Raw genomic sequence first — 26,187 nt, forward strand, 5'->3', positions numbered from 1 at the left:
CTAATATATTTGATTTTACCCAACTCGTTTTGTTGGCACATAAAAAATGGAAATAGAAATAATAATAATTGGGCTCATAATCTCTAACCTAACAAAATGAGTTTGATTTACACTTGGCCCAACCCATTTATTCAACCTAAATATATAACTGAGTGTGTTATAATAAAAACCCTAAAACCATAGAGACACATTCAGCAGCCGACATCATCTTTCAGCCCTCTGGTTTCTCTGTCCGATCATCGGCGACCGGTACCGGTTACGGCCGGCTACCGGCGTCCCGTGCTTGCTCGCATGTCGCCACACAACCCCAAGCTCCGTCTTCATCTTAACTCGCCGCACATACGCTGCCCTTTCCAGAGAGAGAGAGAGAGAGAGACATCGGAGAACGGGAGAGATCGGAGATCGGAGCACATACGCGGCGACTTTAATTCCTTCCGACAAGTTCACCGGTAAAACATGGTGGTGTTCTTGATGAAATAATCCAATCATTGCAACATCAAGTTGAGGTAATTCTTGTTGTTAAGTTACTTGGAAGATCTTTTGTTTTCTCAATACCCTAATATCTAATCAAACGCCTATCACCATGCTAACCCTTGAAAGTTTTTGTTTGTTGATTTTTTGAGAATTTGTAATATATGTATGTGTATATATTCTGTCTGTGTATATATGCATCGTGAAATAGTATGATTTGGGACATGGTCTATAAACATGTATATTAAAATGATACTAATATGATATAAGTTTTGGGTTCATGTACTTCTTGATAATCTGTAGAGTTAGATGGTTAATTCTTATTCAAATTAATTGTTTATCTGTGCTGCTAAAAGTTATAAAGTCTTGTATTTTCTTGATTTAAAGGATCTTGATCTCTGGTAATGTCAAAATGTGATGCATTTGACCTCAAAAGTCAAAGGGTATTTTGTTTTCTCAAAGGAAAGCAGGTTGCTTTTTGAGTTAAATTTAATTTTCACAATTTAAAGACTTTGTGTTGATGTTAAAAGTTTACTGATAATCTTGATCAGGGCCGTCTTCAAAAATCACGAAAGAATTTTTGGCCCTGTGCGTGATAAAAATTTTGGGACCTATTCATTAATCCATTATGTTTGTTTATTGATTTTGCCCAAGTCGTTAATCCATTACACACTAAAACAGTTGGTCTTTTGAATTTGATTGGTAAAAACAGTTGAGCTTTAACGTTTTTGGTTCATAAATATAGGCCCTTTAAGATTTTTCATTTAAAAACATACAAATTTTTTAAAATATGTACATAAAAAAAAACTTAAAATTTTTTTCGGGCCCTAGATCATGTTATTTATCTGTAAGGGCCTATTTTTTTTATAAATCAAACGATACCATCAAAAGATATAAACAAAAAACAAAAGATTGTTATTTTTTCTCATGTTTCCCTTACACTTCTCTCTACATGCAAATTAAGCTTGAACCAATGGTGAATACATGAATTTTGAATAAGGGGCAAGATATGGGTCGGTCAAAATAGGGTGAATATATGCGGACTCAAAGCGCTATTAAGCGTAAACCGAATGAAAAAAAAAGTATTGGGCCCCAAATTTTGGGGGCCCAGAGCGGTGGCACACTCTGCACACCCTCTGGGCCGGCCCTGATCTTGATGACCTCAAAAGTCAAAGGGTAGGTCTATTCGCTCAACATAACCTTGATTGCGTTGAGGGGTGTTCTCTCTACTTTACACCATGATTTAGCACTCTATTGTTTAATGAAGTTACTTTCGTGTTTGCCAGGTTTAATTTGGCCGGTCTGACATCAAAGGTCAAGGGTCTGAATGTTCATGTCTTCTCTCAACATAAACTTTGTGAGTATTCTTTTTCAGTTTTATATCATGTTTTGCACCTGTAGGTTTAGTGTAATTTCCCAATTGCCCTTTATATATTATCCTTACATGAATATAGGCAACAACACCTGAGTACAAGGCGTACCGAGAAAGTCATGAGTAATAGTGCCACATTTGTAGAGGTGCGATATAATTAAACCACATCTAATGTCTGGAAAACTTCGTGTCGATTTATTCAAATTTAAGAACCGTCATAAGAACACATCTTTATTTAGTTTATCAAGTTATTAAGCTATTCATTCAACAATATTCCGGTTTAGGATAAAAATATATTTTACTTATATACTTCATTTTCTCTATTAAAAATACTTATATTTTTTTAAAGGATTAAAAATACTTATATACTTCATGTTCTTTATTAAAAATATATCATCCACCTGTAGTAAATGAGTTGGGGGAAAAAGGTTAAATCATCATAATTAAAATTAGCCTAAATAAATAAGTCAAACTCAATCAATCAAGAATAACAAAAGATCATCTAAAAAGTTATCTAGATTTAAATCTATTAGACCTGGAGTGGAGATCATGGGCTCTAAAAAGTAGGAGATCATGGGCACAAAATGTGGAGCAACCCATCAGGTCAGAAAACTGCAAAGGTTTAACCATTTATCATGTTATGTTGATATTATTAATTTGATGTTAAAACTATTAGTAATAAAAGTTTGATTTAATAGTTTACCTCTATATTAGATAATTTAATATAAATTAGCTTTGTGTACACTTAATATAAATTAGCTTTTATTTGTAATGTTGTTCAAAAGTGGCTGGCTATATTTCAGTTTTATGTTACCTAAAAAATGGCCATATTTCAGCAAATCAGTTTTTTTTTTTCAGTTAGATTAAATTTAAATTCAAAAGTGACTGACTATATTTAAGAATGCTTTGAACTTGATAAGCAAATAAGAATGCTTTGTAGATGAAGAACATGCCATTTTTTGGGTAACATAAAATTGAAAAAAAACTGATTTGCTGTAGATGAAGACACGAGATCTTTTGGACAATTTGGTCCTTTGAAGGGCAGTTACTCGCAGGTGAGTACCTCATAAATGTTGATGTCACTCCTTAATTGCATGATAATAAATAATAATAATAAATATTAATAATAATAAAAAATGTAATAAAATAATAAATAATAATAATAATAATAAATTTTAATATTTTAATAATAATAATAAATAACAATACTAATAATAAAAAATAAAAATAATAATAATAAATAATAATAATAATAATTAAATAATAATAATAATAATACTAATAATAATAATAATAATAATAATAATAATAATAATATTATTATTATTATGATAGTTAGTGTTTTATGATAATAATATAAAACTAATAAGAATAATCATAAACATAAGAGTGAAAAAAAAACTGAATTGCTGAAAAATAGCTTCCACATATTTTGTGACTTTGAAAAACCATCCACATTTATGAGTTGTTTTCTTAAAAAAAAAAATTTACATTCAAGCCTGATTAATAACAATTTTCTTTTAAAAATAAAGTATTTCCAATATTTACTTTTAAAATGTTATATGTAGGGTAAAAAATGAGTTAAGGTGTTTAAAACCGAACTTTTGTATTTTACTCACAAATAATTTGTCTTTACACAGAGAATAGCTACATAGTGCGAGAGGGAGATCCGGTAGATGAGATGCTGTTTATAATGCGCGGAGACTTGCTAACTGTGACTACAAATGGTGGAAGAAGGGGCTTCTTTAACTCTAGTAACCTCAAGGCAGGTGACTTTTGTGGAGATGAGCTACTCACATGGGCTTTGGATCCAAACCTGTCTTCGACTCTCCCCCTCTCAACGACAACTGTGAGAGTGATTACAGATGTCGAAGCGTTTTCACTTAAAGCTAATGACCTCAAGATTGTAGCCTACCAGTTCAGGAGACTACACAGCAAGCGCTTCCAGCATACGTTTCGGTAATCTTTCTTTACTTAACTTATCATATTTATATACAATCTAAGAGAATGTTAAACTTGTCAGGTACTACTCGCAACATTGGAGGACATGGGGAGCTTGTTTTATACAGGCTGCTTGGCGTAGACATCGTGGGAGGCAGAAGTCCAGGATGCAGTAGCACACACTGCCACCGGTACCTCCCCATGTCTTGGTGCAGCCATCTATGCCTCCAGGTTTGCTGCCAATATATTACACAACTTGAGGAGGACCAACCATTCACTTACTCCTAAATTATTGCCACTGCCACTCAAGCCAGTGGATCCCGATTTTAGCAGGTAGTCTTTTTGAGTCTGTACATTCAGCAAGGCCGGTGCTTTTATATTTTGGGTCTGTCAATATAGAAGGACAATTATACGCTATCGATCTATTGGATTTTATTAGTCGTGGCAAAATAATAAAAATAATAATAATAATAATAATAATAATAATATATAATAAATATTAATAATAATAATAAATTTTAATAATAATAATAATAAAAATAATAATAATAAATAATAATAAAAATAATAGTTAAATAATAATAATAATAATAATAATAATAACAATTTTTTTTAATAATAACAATAAAAAATAATAAAAATAATAATAATAAATAATAAAAAAAAGAATTAGTGGTGGCAAAATAATAATAATAATAATAATAATATATAATAAATAATAATAATAAATAATAAATAATAATAATAAATAATAATAATAATAAATTGTAATAATAATAAAAATAATAATAAAAATAGTAATAATAATAAAAAATAATAATAAAAATAGTAATAATAAATAATAATAAAAAATAGTTAAAAATAATAATGATAAATGATAATAATAATAATAATTTTTTTAATAATAATAATAATAATAATAAAATAATAAAAATAATAATAGTAATAATAGGAATAATAATTATAATAAAAGGTATATTGTAATGACTGTTTTGTTAAAACACTTAATGAATGCCACCCTTAACGAATGCCACCCTCAATACGATTCTAAATTAATGAATGCCACCCTCAATACCATTCTAAATTGTAATAATAATAAAAAATAATAATAAAAATAGTAATAATAAATAATAATAAAAAAATAGTTAAAAGTAATAATGATAAATAATAATAATAATAATAATAATAATAAATTTTTTTAATAATAATAATAATAATAATTTTTTTAATAATAATAATAATAAAATAATAATAGTAATAATAGGAAAATAAGAAAGTCTTGGGGTTAAATTGAAAAGTTGGAAAACTTTAGGTTAAAACTAAAAATGTCAAAAGGTTTAAAATGAGAAACATAAAAACCTTTGGGTTAAAACTTAAAAAAAACAACTTTTTTTTTGAAAAACACTCAATACACATCTTACAACCATCAAAGCAACAAAAATTTGGAAATTTATAGTTTGGAAATAGATACCTCATCACAAGCTGCTCCATGTTTTTTTATTGTTTTCTGCTCATCATCCAAATTAGCAAGTCCCATTTCCTGAAATAAGAAATCAATGAAAATTGATGATCATGAACATATCAAGAGTTATAAGTTTATATTAACGGTATTAACCTGATTACATGCAGGTCCATTATGAAACAACGTTTTCTGCTGCTCATCATCCAGAATGGTAAGTTTCATTTCCTAAAATAAAAAATCAATCAAAATTGTTGATGATAGAAATATCTAAGTTTATATTAAGAGTATCAAATAAAAATAAAAACCTGATAACATTCTGGTCCACTTTTTATGAACGGATTCTGATCCGCATCAGTCAAATTCTTGACGGTGATCTCCTAAAACAACAAAATCAATACAAAAGTTTAGTGTATGTATAGTGACAGTAGCAGGTTTGTAAACAAATGGTTTTACTAACCTTTGCTGTAGTGGCCGATAAAGATGGTAAGGGAGATTGATTTTCATTGGTAGAACACTTTTGGTCGCCTAGTTCGAGTTCAGTTATGCTTTGCTTCATTTTTTTTGCTGAAATGCTTGATCGAATATGTTTGAACTTGTTACAGGCAGGTGCATTATATAGCACAAGATCATGGGCCTAAATTTCTGGAGGAAACTTGCAAGAGGAGTGGAGATCATGGGCCTAAATTTCTGGAACAAAACCACCTGCAGAAAACTGCAAATAACCTCCATTAGAGTGGTTATTTTTGGGAGTTTAAAGGGCTGAGATTTAATCTCAGCATGATCCGACGGTCAAGATGGATTTCAAAGTTAACTCCCACTTAATGGGTTCCATATATATATATAATTACATGTGAACAAACACAATCTCATGCTTTTAATTTTCTTCTGAAAAATCAGCATTTACCTAAATTATTTATTTGCAACCATTAATATCATTAAAATAATACTAGTTTTCTTTTGAATTTGTTTTAAGAATAGCAATTCACGTGCTTTTTAATTGTGGTGTTAAACTAAATCTATTTGTTAATTACCGATATTAAACCCAACCAATAAAAAAACAAAGCCTTAACCAACACTAAGGTATCACTAAATCAAAAACCTTTGTAAAATGATTTCTTGATCGTTTGAATAACTTAAAAGGTATAGTGATTCTCATACAAATCGGTTATAAAATAAATCTTACATTATTACTTTAAACGAGAAAAAGGAATAGTGATTCTCATACAAATTGGTTATAAAATAAATCTTACTTTTAACGAGAAACATTAAATTAAAATATGCAAACATAAATGGTAAAACTAGTAAAAGAGAATAACTCAAATTTATGTTGTGTCGTTTAAATTAAATATGCATAATAAACTCGCGAGTCTCGTTACTTTAGTTTATAAAGCTTGAACTCAAGCTCATTTATTAAATTTTGTACTTCAATTTAAACTCGATCTCATTTTAATTCGGCCAGATTCGAGCTTATAGAAAACCAATCTCGGGTATCTTATAAACGTCAACACTAGTTCAACATTTTACTCTACAATTAGTTAGTTATGGCGTTCAAGCTTTGAAAGCACGTAGCAGACACTCTTCGTTTTCTTCAGTTCATCATCTCTGTAGGTATGTACGTACATACAAAATTATTGTCTAAATCTGTTTCTCTATTTGTTTAAATCAATGTATGTATATAACTATATATCTATGTGATTATTTAAAACAGGATTGAAAACTTGAAATGTTATATTTTTTTATTTAAAAATGGATTTTGGTAGCTTAATTTATTTAATAAGATTCAAGTTGCATATTTGTTTTTTTTTTAGTTAGCATTAGGAGCTTTTGTATAAGCCACAAGAAAAGCACCATGCTTGCAAGTAACAAACAATAATTCGATTATCAAGGTTCGAAATCGGGTGTCCAGAATTCAATTCAGATTTGAAAATTCGACTCGATCAAGGTTCGAACTCGGTTTTCAAAAATTTGAATTCGAATCGATTCTATTAAAATTCAAGTTCAGCTATCGAATTTGGAGCGAATACGAATTTATAATTTTAAATTCAACTCGAATTCAAATTATACTTATATAATTTTTTTATATTAACATATACATAAATATGTATACACACCTGGAAAAAACATTCTACATTTTGGTCAAACTCTAAAAAGCAGTAGTTTTAAAAAATAAAAGAAATATATTATATTATTTAGATTGAATTTGAATTAAGTCAAATTTATTCAAATTCGAGTTTCAAATACGAATTGAATCGATTTTCGAATTGAGCATAAAATTCGAATACGAATTCGAATCAAATTCAGGTAAAAAAATCGAAAAACATGAAAATTTGTTATTCGATTCGTCGAACACCATCAGATTGTATACAATCAGTTTGTTATTCTTAGTAATGTTCTAAAGAATCCAACATATTTTACTTTCCATACTTGCAGAGTTTGAGTTCCAAGAGTAAGATTTGGTTTGAAAATTGTTAATTTCAATGGTCATTGATCTAGTCGATCGATAAAACTTCTACTTTTGGTCATGTTTGCTTGTTTTGATGCTCATCGTTCAAATAATTAAGTTTCGATTTTACTTATCTGTAAAAGAGGATTAAAAACTTGAAATTTATTTTTTTTAACGGGTACATTAATTGATTTCAGTTAGCTTTGATTGCTTTTTCAACGGGTACATTCATTGATTTCAGTTAGCTTTTTGATTTTTGGACCATCATGGTTTTTGTGAAGCTAATTATTGTATATTTGCTTAATTAATATTGATATGCTTTTGAGGTAATGGCATTCATACATGTTTATGAATCTTTTTTGTTAGCATTAGTGGCTTCTGTATCAGTCATGTATCAGTCAGAAGAATAACACAATGCTTGCTAACTAACAAACAATGATTTCATATAGTCAAGAGTGATTTTTTACAATCTTTCTGCAAGCAAGCATTATTCTGTTCTTTTTCAGTTAAGTAGTTTCTAAAGTTGGTGATTGTATACATTCAATAGTCTGTTATTATTCTTAGTAATGTTCTAAATGTTTTACTTTCCTTACTTGTAGAGTAAAACTTGGCCTTCAAAGAAGATAATAAAATGACAAGATCAAAATCAAGATTGAAAGTTTTTCATTCTCTCATCCTACTATTCTTCTGCTACGTGCAGTTGTGTTTTTCCGATGACACACCATTATTAATTGCTCTTAGAAACTTGCTTCTCGGAAAAAAAGGCGTTGATTCCACCTGGTTTGGTTCAATGATGCCTCCATGTAACTGGACTGGCATAAGATGTGAGAGTTCTTTAGTTCACCAAATTTCGCTACCGTGTACATCATCATCGCCTCTAAGTCTTCCATTCCCCAAGATTCTAAAAGAATTCAGATCTTTAAAGCATCTTAATCTTAGACATTGTGGCTTTAATGGCCCTATATACTCAGATTTTTGGACTCTGGAACACTTGGAGACACTTGACCTAACTGATAACAGGTTGTTAGGGGTGTTGCCTCTAGAAATTTCAAATCCGAAGAAGCTCAAAGTTCTTGTACTTAACAGCAATAACTTTTCAGGAAATTTACCAGCGACGATCGGGCAGCTCAAGGACCTGAACGAATTCTCAGTTTATTCAAATTCATTTTCGGGCAGTCTTCCATATCAGATTGGGAACCTGGAGAAGCTGCAGTTTCTTGATCTCAGTCTTAATTTATTTTCTGGATCTCTTCCTTCAGAAATTGGGAATTTGAAGATGCTTTTGGCTCTTGATCTCTCTATGAACTCTTTCACGGGTGATATACCGGAAACAATTGGTGCTCTTACGAATGTCCAAGTTCTCAACCTCCAGAATTGCAAGTTTACAGGAAACATCCCTGCTCAGATTACAAAGATGACTAGCTTAAGCACATTGAACATAGCACATAACTCTTTCGATGGTGGATTGCCTTCTAGCTTTGGTGAGCTGGCAAACCTTGCGTTCTTTCAAGCCCATAATGCAAGACTAAGTGGGCCAATCCCATCATCAATGGGAAACTGCAAGAAGTTGAGGATACTAAATCTTTCCTATAACAAATTATCCGGCCCCTTACCTGATAGTCTTGTTAATCTTGAATCAATAAACTCGCTTTTTCTTACTTCAAACCACCTGTCTGGCCCGTTGCCAGAATGGCTTTCCAACTGGAAATGTGTATTATCCATAATGTTGTCAATGAACCTCTTTACCGGACCTCTCCCACCACTCAACATCCCATCCCTGACCTCACTTGATCTTAGTTCCAACAAGCTTTCTGGTGAATTGCCAGCTGGAATTTGTCAAAACAATTCATTAGGGATGTTATATTTATCTAGAAATGAGCTCAATGGTACCTTAGGCGGAAGTTTCAAGAATTGTTCTATTCTCAAAGATCTGGTATTATCTGGAAACAACTTCTATGGTGAAATACCTGGTTACTTAGGAGAACTTCAATTGGTAACATTGGAATTATCAAAGAATCAATTCTCTGGAACAATTCCAACTCAATTGTGGGAGTCTAAAACCCTGTTAGCGATCTCACTCGATGATAACTTGCTTCAAGGTCATATTCCAGATGCAATTGCAAAGGCTTCCACGCTTCAGAGGCTGCATTTGGATAATAATCTCTTTGAAGGACCTATTCCAAGCTCAATTGGTCAACTCAAAAATTTGACCAATTTGTCACTTCATGGTAACAAGTTGACTGGTAACATCCCATTGGAGCTTTTCAGTTGCGTGAAACTGGTCTCTTTGGACCTTGGTTCAAACAAACTTACGGGCCATATACCAAAGTCCATATCGCAACTGGAATTGCTTGACAATCTTGTTTTGTCCAACAATCAACTCTCGGGTCCTATACCAAATGAGTTATGTTTAGGTTTTCAGAACGTTGCACTACCCGATTCTGAATTTTTCCAGCACTACGGCATGCTTGATCTTTCCAACAACAGGCTTTCCGGTCCCATTCCAACCTCAATCAAGAACTGCATCATTGTGACAGAGCTTATACTATCAAGGAACCAACTTGATGGGCCCATTCCTTATGAAATATCTGGATTATCCAACTTAACTTCACTTGATCTGTCTTTTAATCGTCTTACTGGCCCAGTTCCTCCTCAGTTCTTCTCCATGAGAAATCTACAAGGCTTGATAATTTCACATAACCAGATAGGTGGCTCTATCCCTAATAATTTTGGATCAATGATGCCAAGTTTAGTTAAGCTAGACTTATCAAACAACCGTTTCACTGGCTCTTTGCCTTCCACTATGTTTAGCATCAATAATCTAGAATACCTGGATGCTAGCATGAACCATTTTTCTGGTCAACTCATTTTTGACCATATCGGCACCACCTCTCTCTTTTCCCTAAACGCCAGCAATAACCATTTTTCTGGTGCCCTTGATCCCTCTATATCCAAACTGATAGCCCTAACCATTTTGGATATTCACAAAAACATTCTCAATGGTAGTTTACCTTCTCTTTCCTGTTAGAAAAGGAAAAAAATAACTTAGAGAAAATAATGGATCCTCAACATCGTCTCCATTTTTAATTAGTCTTTCCTTTTATTTGTTCTTGTAAGCCTATAAATAAAGGCTCTCGTTTTTCATGTTTTGTATGCAAGATATATTCAATGTAGTCTTTAATTTTCAACATGGTATCAGAGCAGAGTTATGATCCTTGAAAACTCTGTTCTCCAATCTCAAACCAAAACCAAAACCAAAACCAAAATCGTTCAACCAAAATCAACTTCAAATCTTCTTCGCCACGAACCATCCAATCGAAATCAGAAAAAACCAAAATCAAATCAAAACCTAAACCCCGAAATCGAACCTGAAACCCCGCTGAACTTCGCCGCCGCCGCATCCACTGCCGCCGCTGAAAACCCTAGGGTTTCGCCGCAATCTCCGTCAATCGCAACAGGAAAAACAATCAATTGAATCAAAATATTCACCGGAAAACATTCAATCAGAGATGTCGAAGAAGAACAACTTATCTCTTAGAAAAAAGCAGTATGGATTCGAGCTTCGAAGAGAAAAAGAAGAGAGAGATAAGAAGGCGAAGAAGCTGGAAGCTAGCAAGAACAAGAAGAAGGGTAGTGGTGGATTTGCAGTAGGGAAGAAGGTGCGAGCCTCTGAGGTTAAGCAGATTATTCATGATCTTCGTAAATGGAGACGGTTCCATCATGCATTGGAGGTTTCAGAGTGGATGAACAAGAAAGGTATTCGTGCATTTACACCTACAGACCGTGCAGTGCAGTTGGACCTAATTTGCAAAGTCAAAGTAGGCAAAGGCTCCCTTTCTTTTAAATAAAAGAAAATATTAAAAAAAAACAACGTTTCCGTAAAAAAAACAAAGCTCAAAAAAAAATTAGAGCTCAAAAAAAATAAAATCTTAAAAAAATGATAGCTCAAAAAAATCAAAGCTTAAAAATCAAACTCGAAAAACCCAAAAACCCAAACCAATGCCAAGACCCAAATGGCCAAGTTGATTTTTCAACTTGAGGGGAAACCAAAACCCAAAATAGGTTGCCATGTCGAAAGGCGGTAGCTCAAATCAAACCAAAAGTTACCATGTCGAAAGGCCGTAACTTAATAGCTCAAACTACCATGTCTAGGAGACGGTAGCAAATCAAAAACCAAACAAATCAAAACCCAAAAACAAAACCAATCCAAGTTGAATCGTGGCAATCCCACAATTCAACTTGAGGGGGAGTGTTAGAAAAGGAAAAAAATAACTTAGAGAAAATAATGGATCCTCAACATCGTCTCCATTTTTAATTAGTCTTTCCTTTTATTTGTTCTTGTAAGCCTATAAATAAAGGCTCTCGTTTTTCATGTTTTGTATGCAAGATATATTCAATGTAGTCTTTAATTTTCAACATTTCCAACCTTGTTGCTTTGACTTATCTTGACATTTCTAGAAACAATTTTCAGAATTCCTTCCCCTGCAGCATTTGTGAAATACAAGGGTTATCATTTGTTAGTTTCTATGGCAACAAATTCATTGGCCCGGTCCCTGATTCTTGCAGTAAACCAAACTCATGCAACTCACTTCTTCCATATCCTTCCAAACACACCTACACGTCAGCACACAAGTTAACTCATGCTTCTATTTGGGGGATATCACTTGGTGCCGCATTCGTTTTCATGGTCTTGTTCATCGCTCTTATGAGAAGAAAAATGGTGAGAGGGGAAAAGGGAAGATTCAACCGACCGATACAAATTTAAGATATGGGCACTTGACAAAGTATTCTTTAATGACAGTAGTTAGCTCACAATGCCAAAAGGATGAAATAGCCAGTCTAATTAACTAAAAATGTTTTTGAAATGTCAAATGCATTATTTAAATGTGTGCTAAGGTGTTGAATGAGTATTAAGAAGTAATCAAAAGGAGTTTTGTTAGTTTTGATTTTGACATGTCAAATGGGTCAAAATAAGAACCAAAGGGTTCATATTCTTCGGTAAGTATTGGTATGTGATCAAATGAACCCAACATCATAGTAGACGTATTTGGAATTTGTTTAGATGTTTAAATAATAAAATTGACCATATGGTTCTCGGTTATGCAATTGTGTACAAGATACACACTAATGAAAAGTTTGGCTCTAAGGAGTCAACAAAGAGGAAAGAGGAATCTAGAAGTAGGAAAATTAGAACTTATGCAAATCAAGCTGAGTATGAAGATCGTTATGGTAATCAAGATCATCCGAGTTACACGTATGGGCCTCGGGCCAGTTTATGTTTATTTGGTTTTTATGTTTATTTAGTAATGGGTCAAAACAATTGTCTATGTTATGTATATATTTGGGCCGTAGGCCACCTGAACGGGTCAAACGAATATGTTATGTCCAGTCCATTAGTAGGCGGTTATGAACAAGGAAGTTGGGCCATGATTAGCGAACCGGTGTGTCTCCAGGAAAATAACCGAATGGGCGGTTATTCATGAAACGTCATATCTCAATTTGAATCAACGTGACTATTGGAGACATACCCTTTCAACCCTATAAAACCGCTGCCAAACTTCCTTGTCATTCGGTTGGTCAGTTAAGTTTTACGTTTGTAATCAGAACGTGGTTTACATTCAGTTATCATATTCAAAGTTCTAGTTTGTTCAAGTTTCATTCGGTTAGTTTGTTGTTTGCAAAATCAGTTTTCCGTTTCAATTCATAATCATGAACTCGTGTGAATGTTGTGGGTTGTTCGTAAGTGATTGTGTTTGTGGTCACAAGTCCATTCGTTCCGATTGGTCCTGGGTTTCCGATGACGATGATACCAACATTGGTATCAGAGCCAAAGGTTTAACAGGAACCAGAAGGGATTGTGATCAAGAAGAAAACCGAATTCGTGGAAACAAAGGGAAATCGGTTATGACCGATTATGGTGAAGATGTGTTTGTTCGGAATGGAGAGTGCGGCCGGGCGGCGGAAGCGGATGAGTACGCGCAGGGGAAGCCAACCATGCGGACCGGGGTATCACCAATGAAAAAGTTTCCAAAGAAGGTATTCAGAGGGGGTTTCACGAAGAAGAACGGAAAGAAACCTAACGCACCAGTGGGTAGGCCAAGAAAACCGGGGGTTCGGTGTTTTAAAAGCGTCAATTTGCCCTAGTAAGTATATTATATTATCACCATTACTAGTCGAGAATGATTATATTGTAAAGGATACTTGCGGGGGTAAATGGGATTCAATCTGGGTTGTGGATCCCACGTTTAAGACGCACATGACGGGAAACCGTAATTTGTTCAAGTGTTTTAAAAGACACTTCGGGGTTGTAACGAATGAAAGCCAGAAAGATGTTTCGTTTGTTCATGGAATTGGTGAAGTAAGGGTGCCGGTGGACGGCAAGGATAAGACAATCCCGTGTGTTAGTTACGCACCAAAACTTGACAGGAATGTTCTAAGTTTGGAACAACTCCTGTTTCAAGGGATTGAGACGGTTACTATGGGTGAGAAGTGCGTATTGAAGAAGATGTTCGGTTGTCGATCAAAGGGTTTCGACATATACGAAGACAAGTCGGAAACCGACTTGGAACAAGATTATCTTAACGCCTTTTACGATAATCTTGGGGTCGATAATGGGTACAAGAAAGAGAAAGAAGAGTTTCAAGAGTGTCTGGGGGATTATTATGAACGAGATTTCGAGAAGTCGAAAAATAAAAAGAAAGTGTATGACGAACGCCCAAGCGCTAGGAAGGTTGTGTACTCGAAGAAAGCAAAGAAGGCTTTAATGATCTACATCGAAGGCGAGAAGGATAATCCACGCCAATCAAAGCAAATGCTTCGGGAACGGGCAATAACTCTCTCTCAACTCGAGGAGGATGTTGTTGAAAGGGGGTTAATCATGGAAAGCTGCGTTGAACCAGGGGATCTTATCACACTACACGAAGAAATCAAGAAGCACCCAAGATTCTTCGACGCACCGTTTGAAGAAATCTTAGTTTGGTTTATCACGAACTTTCTAGGGATTGTTTGTGAGAAGGCGATGCCGCCGGAGTTAATTGATGGACGTGATGTTAGCCTCATACTACTACACCGCATCGTGAAGCACAACGGTGGGTTTGATGAGATAATGGCGAAAGACAAGTGGGGCGAGATATCGGTGAAGTATGGATATGAAGCGGACGACGCTTACGAGATGAAGGTCGCCTTCATTTATTATCTAGAGTTGGTCGAATGGTATTTTGATTACATCAAGAAGGAGCGTGCAAGAGAGAAAGTTGGCATGGCCGAAAGCTCAAGCAATTGCGGATGGATCGATGATTCAAGCGACGATGACATGGTGGTCAAAATCGAGGTCACCAAAGGTTGCAAGGAGTGATCGTAATCGAAGGGCTCGGATGTTCTTGCTTAAGGGGGAGAATGAAGATCGTTATGGTAATCAAGATCATCCGAGTTACACGTATGGGCCTCGGGCCAGTTTATGTTTATTTGGTTTTTATGTTTATTTAGTAATGGGTCAAAACAATTGTCTATGTTATGTATATATTTGGGCCGTAGGCCACCTGAACGGGTCAAACGAATATGTTATGTCCAGTCCATTAGTAGGCGGTTATGAACAAGGAAGTTGGGCCATGATTAGCGAACCGGTGTGTCTCCAGGAAAATAACCGAATGGGCGGTTATTCATGAAACGTCATCTCTCAATTTGAATCAACGTGACTATTGGAGACATACCCTTTCAACCCTATAAAACCGCTGCCAAACTTCCTTGTCATTCGGTTGGTCAGTTAAGTTTTACGTTTGTAATCAGAACGTGGTTTACATTCAGTTATCATATTCAAAGTTCTAGTTTGTTCAAGTTTCATTCGGTTAGTTTGTTGTTTGCAAAATCAGTTTTCCGTTTCAATTCATAATCATGAACTCGTGTGAATGTTGTGGGTTGTTCGTAAGTGATTGTGTTTGTGGTCACAAGTCCATTCGTTCCGATTGGTCCTGGGTTTCCGATGACGATGATACCAACAGAGTATACAACTTATAACTTTATGATCATAGAAAGTATCCTGATAAAACTGATATGATTATAACAATGTTTGCATATATGCCTTTATGTATAAGGTTAGTAATTGGTGAAAATGTCTTGTTTAAATCATGTGCTTGTATACATACAATAAAAGCATTGTACATAAAAGGAGCAAAAATCTTGAATATACATGGTGGCTAGCTTTTGAAATTATGGATTTCCAAACGGAGTTTGAAGGTATAAAATGGTGAAATAGAATTTACTTGTCATAAGGAGATCATAGAATTTCATAAGGTTTTGATGAGATCATAAAATCCCACAAGGTGTTCTGAGAATGTATGGGTGGTAATAAACGAGTGTTAAACCAAATGAATCTTTTGACCAGTTAATAGTTGCATACAATATTTTAATAGATTGAAAGGTTGTATGACATTACATAGTTTGTATAACTATTGGTTTATAAATTATGATGGTATTGCATGTGTGTATTGTAGTTTGTATAGATACGAACGAGTTAACGTCAACTCACGCGTTGCGACGAGATGTTGAAATCGTTTTCAAACAGAAAAGAAAACAAATTGATGGTCTCATAGCATTGGGTTATTTTAAATGACCTCTGACGTACAAAAACACCATTTCTTTTCTAGCTTCCATCTTATCGACAATTAAACGATTTCTCATAAGGGTGCTAACCGGGCCGTGTCTACGGGTTGGCAGGTCCAACCTGACCCGAACCCAATAAATTCTAGATGACCCGAACCTAAAAATCATATCATACATATGCCGCTGAGAAGTTACTGACTGAGCAATCAATCGGGGTTCGACTTGATTCAAACAAAGTGTTGAAGGTCTAGGTGGCAAACCATGGGTCAATTTTGGGTTCGGTCAAACAGTTTTTACCTAACCCCGCCAACACTTTTTAGTTTTAGGCCCAAGTCGACCTGAACACAACCCATATAGTTGGACGTGTTTATGGGTTCAACTCAAAACTGGCCTGGACCCGTTTAGTTTAAACTCAAGCCCGCGAATTTCAAGTTATGTTAAAAATTCACACCCCTAAATTATTTATTTGTCTTCTTTTGCATTATCCACTTTTATCTTTAGAAATTGTACATTAAAAATGATTTGTTTTTTTTTTTTTCAATTTAGTATTAGAAAACGATTTATATATTTGCAACGGTACTACATACATCTATACTATATAATAAAAGAAACATGTTTTGGGACACTTGTCATTCTCTCATTTAATTGATTAAAATTATTAATAATACTAATAATAATAATAATATTTAATCTAAATTAATACAAATTCTTATTATTAATAATATTTAATCAAATCTAAATTCTACACACCATGTTTTTAACTTATTGTATTTTAAATATTAAAATAAATTTCAAATCGTGTTATCTACGGCTTACTTTAATAATTCAAATAAATAACTTTATTATCTAATCAAATTTAAAGTATATATATATAATATTAAAAGAAACGATTTAGCGCTTTACTTAAAAATATATATATTTGAATAAAAGAACAACCTAAAACATAACATAATATTCTTGGCTGTTTTTTATATATTAACACATGGTTTTTAAAGATATAACTCTTTTTTATATCTATTCAACACGTGTAATATACGGGGTTTTTCAGGATGTAATTTTTTTATTATTTGGTAGATTTATTCAACCCGATTATACACGGGTTTTTCAAAGATACGACGTTTTTAGTATTTAATATACAAAATTACATTTATTTAGGATATACTTTTTTTATTACTTGGTAGATTTTTCAACCCGACTATACACGTGTTTTTTAAAGATACGACATTTTTAGTATTTAATATACAAAATTACATTTATTTAATCTGTGTAATACACTTGAAATTAAAATATATAATTCTTTTTAGATCTATTCAACACGTGTAATATACGGGGTTAAGAATGTAATTTTTTATTATTTGGTAGATTTATTCAACCCGATTATACATGGGTATTTTAAAGATACGACGGTTTTAGTATTTAGTATAGAAAATTACATTTACTTAATCTGTGTAATACATATGGTTTTTAAAGATATAACTTTTTTATTATTTGATATATAAAATGACATTTATTTAACCCGTACAATATATAAGGTTTATAAAGATATAACTTTTTATTATTTAATATATAAAATTATGTTTATTCAACCCGTGTGATACACGGGGTTCTAACTAGTGATCTTATATAGAAAAAGAGGATGTTGGCCAAGTTAGGCCCATTAGGTCGGATCACATTCAGGCCCAAGCCAAAGCTTAACATAATAGATATGATTTAAGTTACTTTTGTAAAAGGTGCGCATACATATTCTGTCATCCCAACTCACAGGGGTCGATCAGTACAGCACATCATCAAAAGGAGATGGTAACTTTTTATTAACCTTTTTCTCTTATCTTTGTATCTTTATTAATAACTTAAAATTTGTGTAGGCCATGAAATTAGAATGTGATCCCACTAATACCGAGCTTTTTAAAAGGATGTGCACCAAAAGGGGCCTCAATAGACGAAGGGGTAATCGTCTGAATTGAACTGCGAATATTCAAAGGCATGTGAAATGATGGTACCGTTTTTTTAATCAAAAGCAATTGTCTAAATACGTTAGAATACTTGTAACACATTTGTGGAAACATTAGATTCACAGTAGCTAAGCTGTTATTTTTTTATAAAATAATATATTTCCTTTTTGCTTTTGTGAACTGCAATAGACGTATGAGCTGTTGCATACCAAAAAAATATATATACCGCCATTGATTTCAGCGCTCGTCCGCTCATTAACCTGTTTAAAAAACATATTATTTTTCCTAACATACATACACACATACAAGTTTAGGTTCCTCTAAAAATGGTGAAGTTTGTGAGAAGTGTGAGAAATATTATGAAGACGACACGTGATATTATTTAATTTTATGGATTAACGGTAATAAGGTAATTAACTTCTAAAATCAATTTAATTATAAAATAGATTGTAACCGCTATAGGAGTTATTTTAGGAGATAATTTTTTTTTACGTATCAATAACTGATCATGGTGTTTTAAGATCTGGAATGTTTTTTTGTTATTTTACAGATATAAAATACCATACAGATTCCAAAACACCACGACTTGAATTATAATACAATCATGGTGTTTTATCATCTGGAATGGTTGTATTGTTATTCAAGTCATGGTGTTTTAACACCATCTGGGGATGATTGTATTACCATTCCAGATGTTAAAACACAATAACTTGAATCACAATACAATGTTTCCTTCAAATGTTTGAACACCCTAACTTGAATCACAATAAAATGTTTCCAGATGTTTAAAACATCACGCCTCAAATTACAATACAATTAAAACACCATTGTATGAACATAGACAAAACACCACGGACTAAAACATCTGATTGAAACGTAACTTTTTTCTCTATATAAGTATAGCAATATGATACTCATATTAAAGATAAAAAACGCTTGTTATTATGGTTTTTTTAAGTTACGTATAAAAAGTTATTGATGTTTAAAAAAGATGGAGAAACTTGCATGTGCATGGAGGTTGATTGTAACAACCCTCAAAATTTTCTTGATGACAAACCGTAATCGAAACCCCAAGTGCGCGTGACGAAACTTGTAATAATAAATCAGAAAACTTAGCAGTTAAGGAAACTTGGCGGTTGATGTACCAACCCTCACAAAAATATCCCGAATAAACTCGTAAATGAAACTCGAACCATTTACGATCAAGAATCGAGCATACGCGATAAGTATCGGCATGAAAAACGAGAATTAAACGCGATTGGGCAAAAAAACGGGGGAGGATACGTGTCATCGCGACCCGACATATGTCAGACCTATGCTAGTGACGTGGTAGGCCTAGGCCAGGTTGATCGCCCTGGCGCCACGCGGGAGATACCCTGTCTCCTCCCGCGACGCGCGAGAGAGATCAACCTGGACTATATAAGGGCCAGGTCTGGGATAGATTCATCTACTCATTTTCGATTTATGAAATCGATCTCTATATCCCTCGTCACTCTGTTTCTCTGTATCCGCGTATATTAAACCCTAATCACTGAAACGATACCCTTCTGGTTGATCTAAAACCCTAGCAACGAAAAGCCGAAGTTCTACCTGAATAAGGTGATACTTTATACGTAGCGGTTTTAGATCTTGTAAATATCTTTGAAGTTTGATTTGATTTCTTACACTAATACGTGTAACATTGTGTGTCTATCTAGAAACCAGGACTTAAACCCAAGAGGCTTAACAACCCTAAAATTCTAAAATATGAATCATTATCTTTTATTAAATGTTTTCAAACCCTAAATGTTTTCTAATTGTTACTTATATTACAATGATTGAGTCTTTGTATTCTTACTTGAAAACTACTGTTAGTAAGTGGGGTTTGTATACATTACTTAATAAGTTTTGCTATTTAGACAATGGGTTTGCCAAATAGTGATATGACCACAGTCACAGGAATTGTCAAGTGACAGATACTATTAAAGTGGCTTCTTTGTTATTGGATAATGTCCACCCCGAATTCTGGTGGGCCCAGAAGGGTAGGGTTTAAGCGTGATGATTAGATAACAGTATTACAATTGTTATACAGTGGAGGTATTGGAGTAAAAATATTTAATTAAATAAAAGGCTTGAACATATATACAATTTTATACAAACGTTTAAGTACATGCCCACAGGCGGGATCAATATAAAAAGAGCTTTAGACATCATAGGCCTTAAGCTAGGAGTTGCAAATTCCAAAGCTTTTATCATAGCCGACCCAGATTCCCAGCCTAGTATCAAGGTTCAGTATATGCGGTTCAGTCTTTTGAAAATACGTTAGCTTTCGCTGGTAAATACAATTAACCGACGTGTTTTGAAAATAGTTTTTCAAAAAGAGTTTTATAGGTAGAGAAAACCCGTAGGTAATCATTTAAAATTTATTGGGATTTTATCTTGTCACCAGTTTTACAATACTTGTCATGTATTCGAGAACCATAAATCATAGCCGATCATTTTTAGTGCTATAATGACTAAGGTACACACCAAAGTTTAATAACGCGTCTTATAGTCAGTAGGCCTACCCCGGCGCGTTATTTAGTATGGCCATGATAGTTTATGAGTCGGGACGTCCGGACACGATACCACTAAACCCCTAATTGTTTCAGTTTTCAAGTAATACGGATTAAACCGAGTTATTATATTTATAAGCAATCACAGCGCTCATTTATATAATACCTGCTCCAAGTGGCATATTTACCAAATCCTAAGTTTTAAAATAAAATAAGTTAAGAGTATTTACCTTTTGCTAGCTTCCAACCGATAGCGGTTTTAGTTTCGCAAAAGCCGCAAGTCTAAGTATTATTGACCCAAGTCCGATTATTTGGGGGGGTTCTGTAGTCCGGAATGAACATAATTAGTTATTCGTTAGAATGTCTACTGGTCATAGGTAAGCTCCTTAGACTTGACCCGTTAACTTAGGAATAGATTCGGTTTCGCTAGATTAAGCGTAAACCGGAATAAATGTTGTTTATGCCTATCCGAGTGCAAGGCTCTTTGGATAAATTCAATTAACCAATCATTTTGTTTTGAAGTATATAGACCCATTGCACCTAATTTCTACGAACTAGGTTCGTATAACTAGTTGTGCGCGTATAAGCGGGTTCAGGAGGTCGGTTGGGTGTATGACAGGTCCGAGGTATCAAAACATTATACATTCTATTTGAAAGTCAGAATGTTAATTAATTTAGCTTAAAACTGTTTATTTAGTCATTATGACGAAAAAGGGCATAGTTGTCATTATATATATATATATATATATATATATATATATATATATATATATAGGGAGCCGCTAGAATGAAAACCACCTCGAGTTATAAGAACCGCGAGAACTACACCCCACGGAGCGCCGTTCGCCATGATTTTTTTTTTACAAGTAGATGTGTATATTATAAACACAGCCGTAAAAAATTATGGCGAACGGCGCTCCGTGGGGTGTAGTTTTTTACACCACAAGTTTGGTGAAAAAAAAAAGAAAAAAGAAAAAAAAATTAAAAACACCAAACTTGTGGTGTAAAAAACTACACCCCACGGAGCGCCGTTCGCCATGATTTTTTACGGCTGTGTTTATAATACACACATCTACTTGTAAAAAAAAATTATGGCGAACGGCGCTCCGTGGGGTGTAGTTCTCGCGGTTCTTACAACTCGGGGTGGTTTTCATTCTAGCAGCCCCCTATATATATATATATATATATATATATATATATATATATATATATATATATATATATATATATATATATATATATATATAGGGGGCCGCTAGAATGAGAACCACCTCGAGTTGTAAGAACCGCGAGAATTACTTGATCCGGGGCGAGGGGGGCCAATTTTTTTTTCAAAAACGTAGATGCATGTATTATAAACACATTCGTAAAAAAATTAAAAAAAATGCCGTGCGTGTAGTTTTTTACACCACAAGTTTGTGGTTTACGAGTTCCGTAAATTTACGGAACTCGTAAACCACAAACTTGTGGTGTAAAAAACTACACGCACGGCATTTTTTTTAATTTTTTTTACGAATGTGTTTATAATACATGCATCTACGTTTTTGAATAAAAAATTTGGTCCACCTCGCCCCGTACGGTGTGGTTCTTGCGGTTCTTACAACTCGAGGTGGTTCTCATTCTAGCGGTCCCCTATATATATATATATATATATATATATATATATATATATATATATATATATATATATATATATATATATATATATATATATATATATATATATATATATATATATATATAAGAGAAGGATCCGTTAGGAACCACCCTTTATTGCGAGAACCGCGAGAACCAATGTGAACACAACCAAAAATACCTAAAAATAGCTAAAAGACACACAATTTTTTTTATATTTTTTAAATTAAAATTGCTATATTTTTTTAATATTTAAAAAAAATATTTTTTTTGGCTACTAAAAGTAGCGATTTTTACATAAAAAATAATAAAAAAAAATTGTATGTTTTTTAGATTTTTAAGATTTTTTTTAGGTTTTTGGGGGGTTTAGTTTTTAGCATTTTAGCTTGGGGGGGGGGGAGGTTTAGTTTTTTTAATGTTTTTTGATGTGTTCACATTGGTTCTCATGTTTCTCACAATAAAGGTGGTTCTTAAATGAACCTTACCCTATATATATGTATATATATATATATACGAGACTTGTCATTTGACCTATCAAATGACATGACCAAGATGTATAACTTCAGAGGGTTATACTATATATTAATATCGTCATAATGTCGGGTTTAAACAGGTTCTAACGTTGACCAAACAGGTCGGAATCAAAAGTCAAAGCAGAAGTCAAACTGCTTGACTTTTGACATATAATGAGGCGCTAAACTGAATTTGACGAGTTGGGCATGCTAAAATAGGTTTATATAAGTTATACATTCTGTTTTAGTGTCAAAAGAAGTGAGCCATAAGCTTAAGAGTTCATTTATACAATTTATGCAATTCGTTGCATCTTTGACTTTTAAAGTAGCATGCTTGACCCGTCAATTCAACTAGTAAACATGATTGTCGGAGGGTATGATGGTAGAGGAATCATACCATCATTATTACGATCACGTAGGAAAGTTCGATTCGAACTTTGACTTGATCATAATGGTCAGAACTGAAAGTCAAACGAAAAGTCAAATTGTTTGACTTTCACTTGAATTCTAACTAATTAAATGAAATTGAAAAAAGGAGAAGACTTACTAGGACTGAGAAACAACAAAGAATACTTAGGAGCAACTCTAAATCTCCAGAGAAGCTCCAAAGAACAGATTTATAGTGAGAGTGATGGTGTGAGTGAAGTGTTCAACATGAACATCTATTTATAGTGCTCAAGAAGTCATCAAATCAAGCCAAGTGTCCACCCAGGTGTTAAGGACATGCTTAGTGTCACCCCAGGTGTTCAAAGGAGAAGAATGGTGGCAAAAATCGTGACTAAGTGGCATGGAATGTAGCTGAGAATGACAGCTGTGAAGAAGCTGTCACTGGGCACCTCTTACGGACCATAAGAGGTGGGTTACAGTCTGTAAGGGGTTTTTAATCCGCCTTACTGGTTTTGAACTCCTTACGATCCGCAAGGGACATCCAGAAGTTGAATTTTGAGATTTTTAATGTTTTAGTCCTTGGACTTGTTTCCTTTCCCATTTTGACGTATTTGGTCCCTCTTCTTCCATATAGTCGGGATTATTTTGGAGATTCGAGACATGTGTCGATTGATATATATTCAGTGTGAGTCAATCTCCTACAACATAGTCGGGATTAGTTGGAGAGTCGAGACACGTGTCGTCACATAGTTGGAGGAAAATTTTCACGGTGTTACAGACAATGGGATAGCCAATAGTAATTTTGTAAGATATAAAAAAATGTAAAAACCCTTAATGTTGTAATTATAAGAAGGTGTCTTTTTATACAATTGAGTGAACTCACCAGTATTTTCTTTTGATCAAATGTTTTTAAAACGTGTTTCAGGTAATTTACAATGAAGGGAAGGAAAAGTGTTACGAGGTACTCAAGCTTAAATAAGTGGCTATGTAACCTGAATAAAACGTGTTTTGTAATTAAGGGTTTATCCCCATGAAAAATCCTTTATCTAAATATGGGTTTTATCCCACAATTTATGAAATGAAAAATTCGGTGTTTGAAACTCTGATATTTTCTTGACACTCTGTTCTGATGAAATCTCCACTGAGATACTTTTAATAAACATTGGTACCACTTGTGCTGTTCACGACTCCCATCCAGGGTAGGGTTAGAAGTCGTGACAAAAGATGGTATCAGACCCACAAATTTAAGCTTGAGATTCCAAGTCTGTTAATGAAAATGTGGTCATAAGTGACAAGCGTATGCCGGAATTCCAGAAGGTTGACCAGATACCTCTAGAAACTGTAGAAGTCAATGTTGAGGAAGGTGAATTCACCGGGGATCTACGCCGCTCGGAATATCTGGTCACGCCGATGGTAGCCGACAGAATACCTACATGTGAGAAGTCTAAGGGTCTGGAGGATGACGTATCGGCTCATCGAGATAATGAGCAGGAATGAAATCAGCCGCCATTGGGTGACACAACATGCATGGGAAACGGTAGGTTTGACACGGATCCCCAGGAGAATAATGTTTTCACTGCCCAAAATGCTTTCAATGCATTAAACTCAAGTGTTGGTGGGTCACAGCCGTTAGTGGGTAAAGATAATATTTTTTTAAATCAGGAGCCTAATAGAAATCCATATAGTGATGGGCCTGGTTCACATCAAAATGGGCTATGCGCCCAACCTAGTAAACGGGCCAGGAGAGAACTGGGTAATGATTTTACCCTTGACTTGAACTCTCCTCCGATTCCAAGGAACCCCCAGATCCCCAACCTCTTTTCTGAAGTTTTGCTTCCCTCAGCCAGTTCCCGATATCCAATTTCGTTCAGTCAACGAGTGGCTAGGCAACACCATAAATCAAGGGCAAATATCAACTCCGAGGTCAATTTCCCTAATTGCTTTATGCCTCGGAACCACGAAGCTGAAAGTTCTGGAATTATAAACCAACAAATCCCACAAGATATTTTGGATAAGGAAGTCCGGGAGACTTTACAGTTGGGGGAATCGGTGGGGATCAATTTTAATGGTTTTGGTAAAGACATGGAAGCCCTAATAGGAGAGGAAAGGGAACAACAGGTTGGTCAATGAAGCTGATTTCATACAACATCAGGGGAATAAGGGAGGACCGGAAAATTTTGGCGTTAGGCGATCTAATCAAGAAATACAAGGCGAATTTCGCAGCAATACAAGAAACAATGGCCAGCGATGGGTCGAAAATTCTGGTTAAGAAAATTTGGGGCCGAGGACCTGTTGAATATGAATGGGTAAATTCAGATGGTAAGTCAGGGGGTTTACTCTGCTTATGGGATCCAGCTTTCTTACAAAAGTCAAACATAATCAGAAATCAAAATTTTTTAGTAATCTCTGGGAATTTAGCAAATGGGGAAGAGATACATTTCATCAATGTGTATGCCCCCCAAAGCTTAACCCAAAAGCGGGAACTGTGGTTGGCGATCTCACAGACATTGGCTGTTTTGAATGGTAAACGGGTCCTAATGGGGGACTTTAACGCAGTAAGGTATCCGGAAGAAAGATATAACACGGAATTTAATCATGGATGTGCCGAGGCGTTTAACACTTTCATTAAAGATAATGGTTTGTTGGAATACCAGATGGGAGGAAGAAAATATACGCGAGTCTCGGGATCAGGTGACAAACTTAGCAAAATTGACCGATTTTTGGTTTGCCAAAATTTTTGGGATAAATGGCCAGAAGCTTCTGTCACTGCTCTTCCACGTTGTGAATCTGATCACAACCCAATCATGCTCGACACTGGGGTTAGTAATTTTGGCCATATACCTTTTCGTTTTTATAACTCTTGGATTAGCAGGGCAGGTT

General features: G+C 34.3%; 1 protein-coding gene and 1 pseudogene across 1 annotated transcript; both read left to right on the forward strand.

Moving 5' to 3' along the window:
* The first annotated feature begins 3,437 nt into the window (after positions 1–3,437).
* On the forward strand, positions 3,438–6,096 carry LOC110913309 (annotated as a pseudogene).
* Positions 6,097–8,320: 2,224 nt separating this feature from the next.
* On the forward strand, positions 8,321–10,717 carry LOC110913310 (leucine-rich repeat receptor protein kinase MSP1). Its single transcript, XM_022158150.1, has one exon. The coding sequence runs from the start codon at positions 8,321–8,323 to the stop codon at positions 10,715–10,717; it is 2,397 nt and encodes a 798-aa protein (XP_022013842.1).
* The last annotated feature ends 15,470 nt before the right edge of the window (positions 10,718–26,187 follow it).

The sequence above is a fragment of the Helianthus annuus genome, chromosome 15 (assembly GCF_002127325.2).
Source record: "Helianthus annuus cultivar XRQ/B chromosome 15, HanXRQr2.0-SUNRISE, whole genome shotgun sequence".
Taxonomy (NCBI): Eukaryota; Viridiplantae; Streptophyta; class Magnoliopsida; order Asterales; family Asteraceae; genus Helianthus; species Helianthus annuus.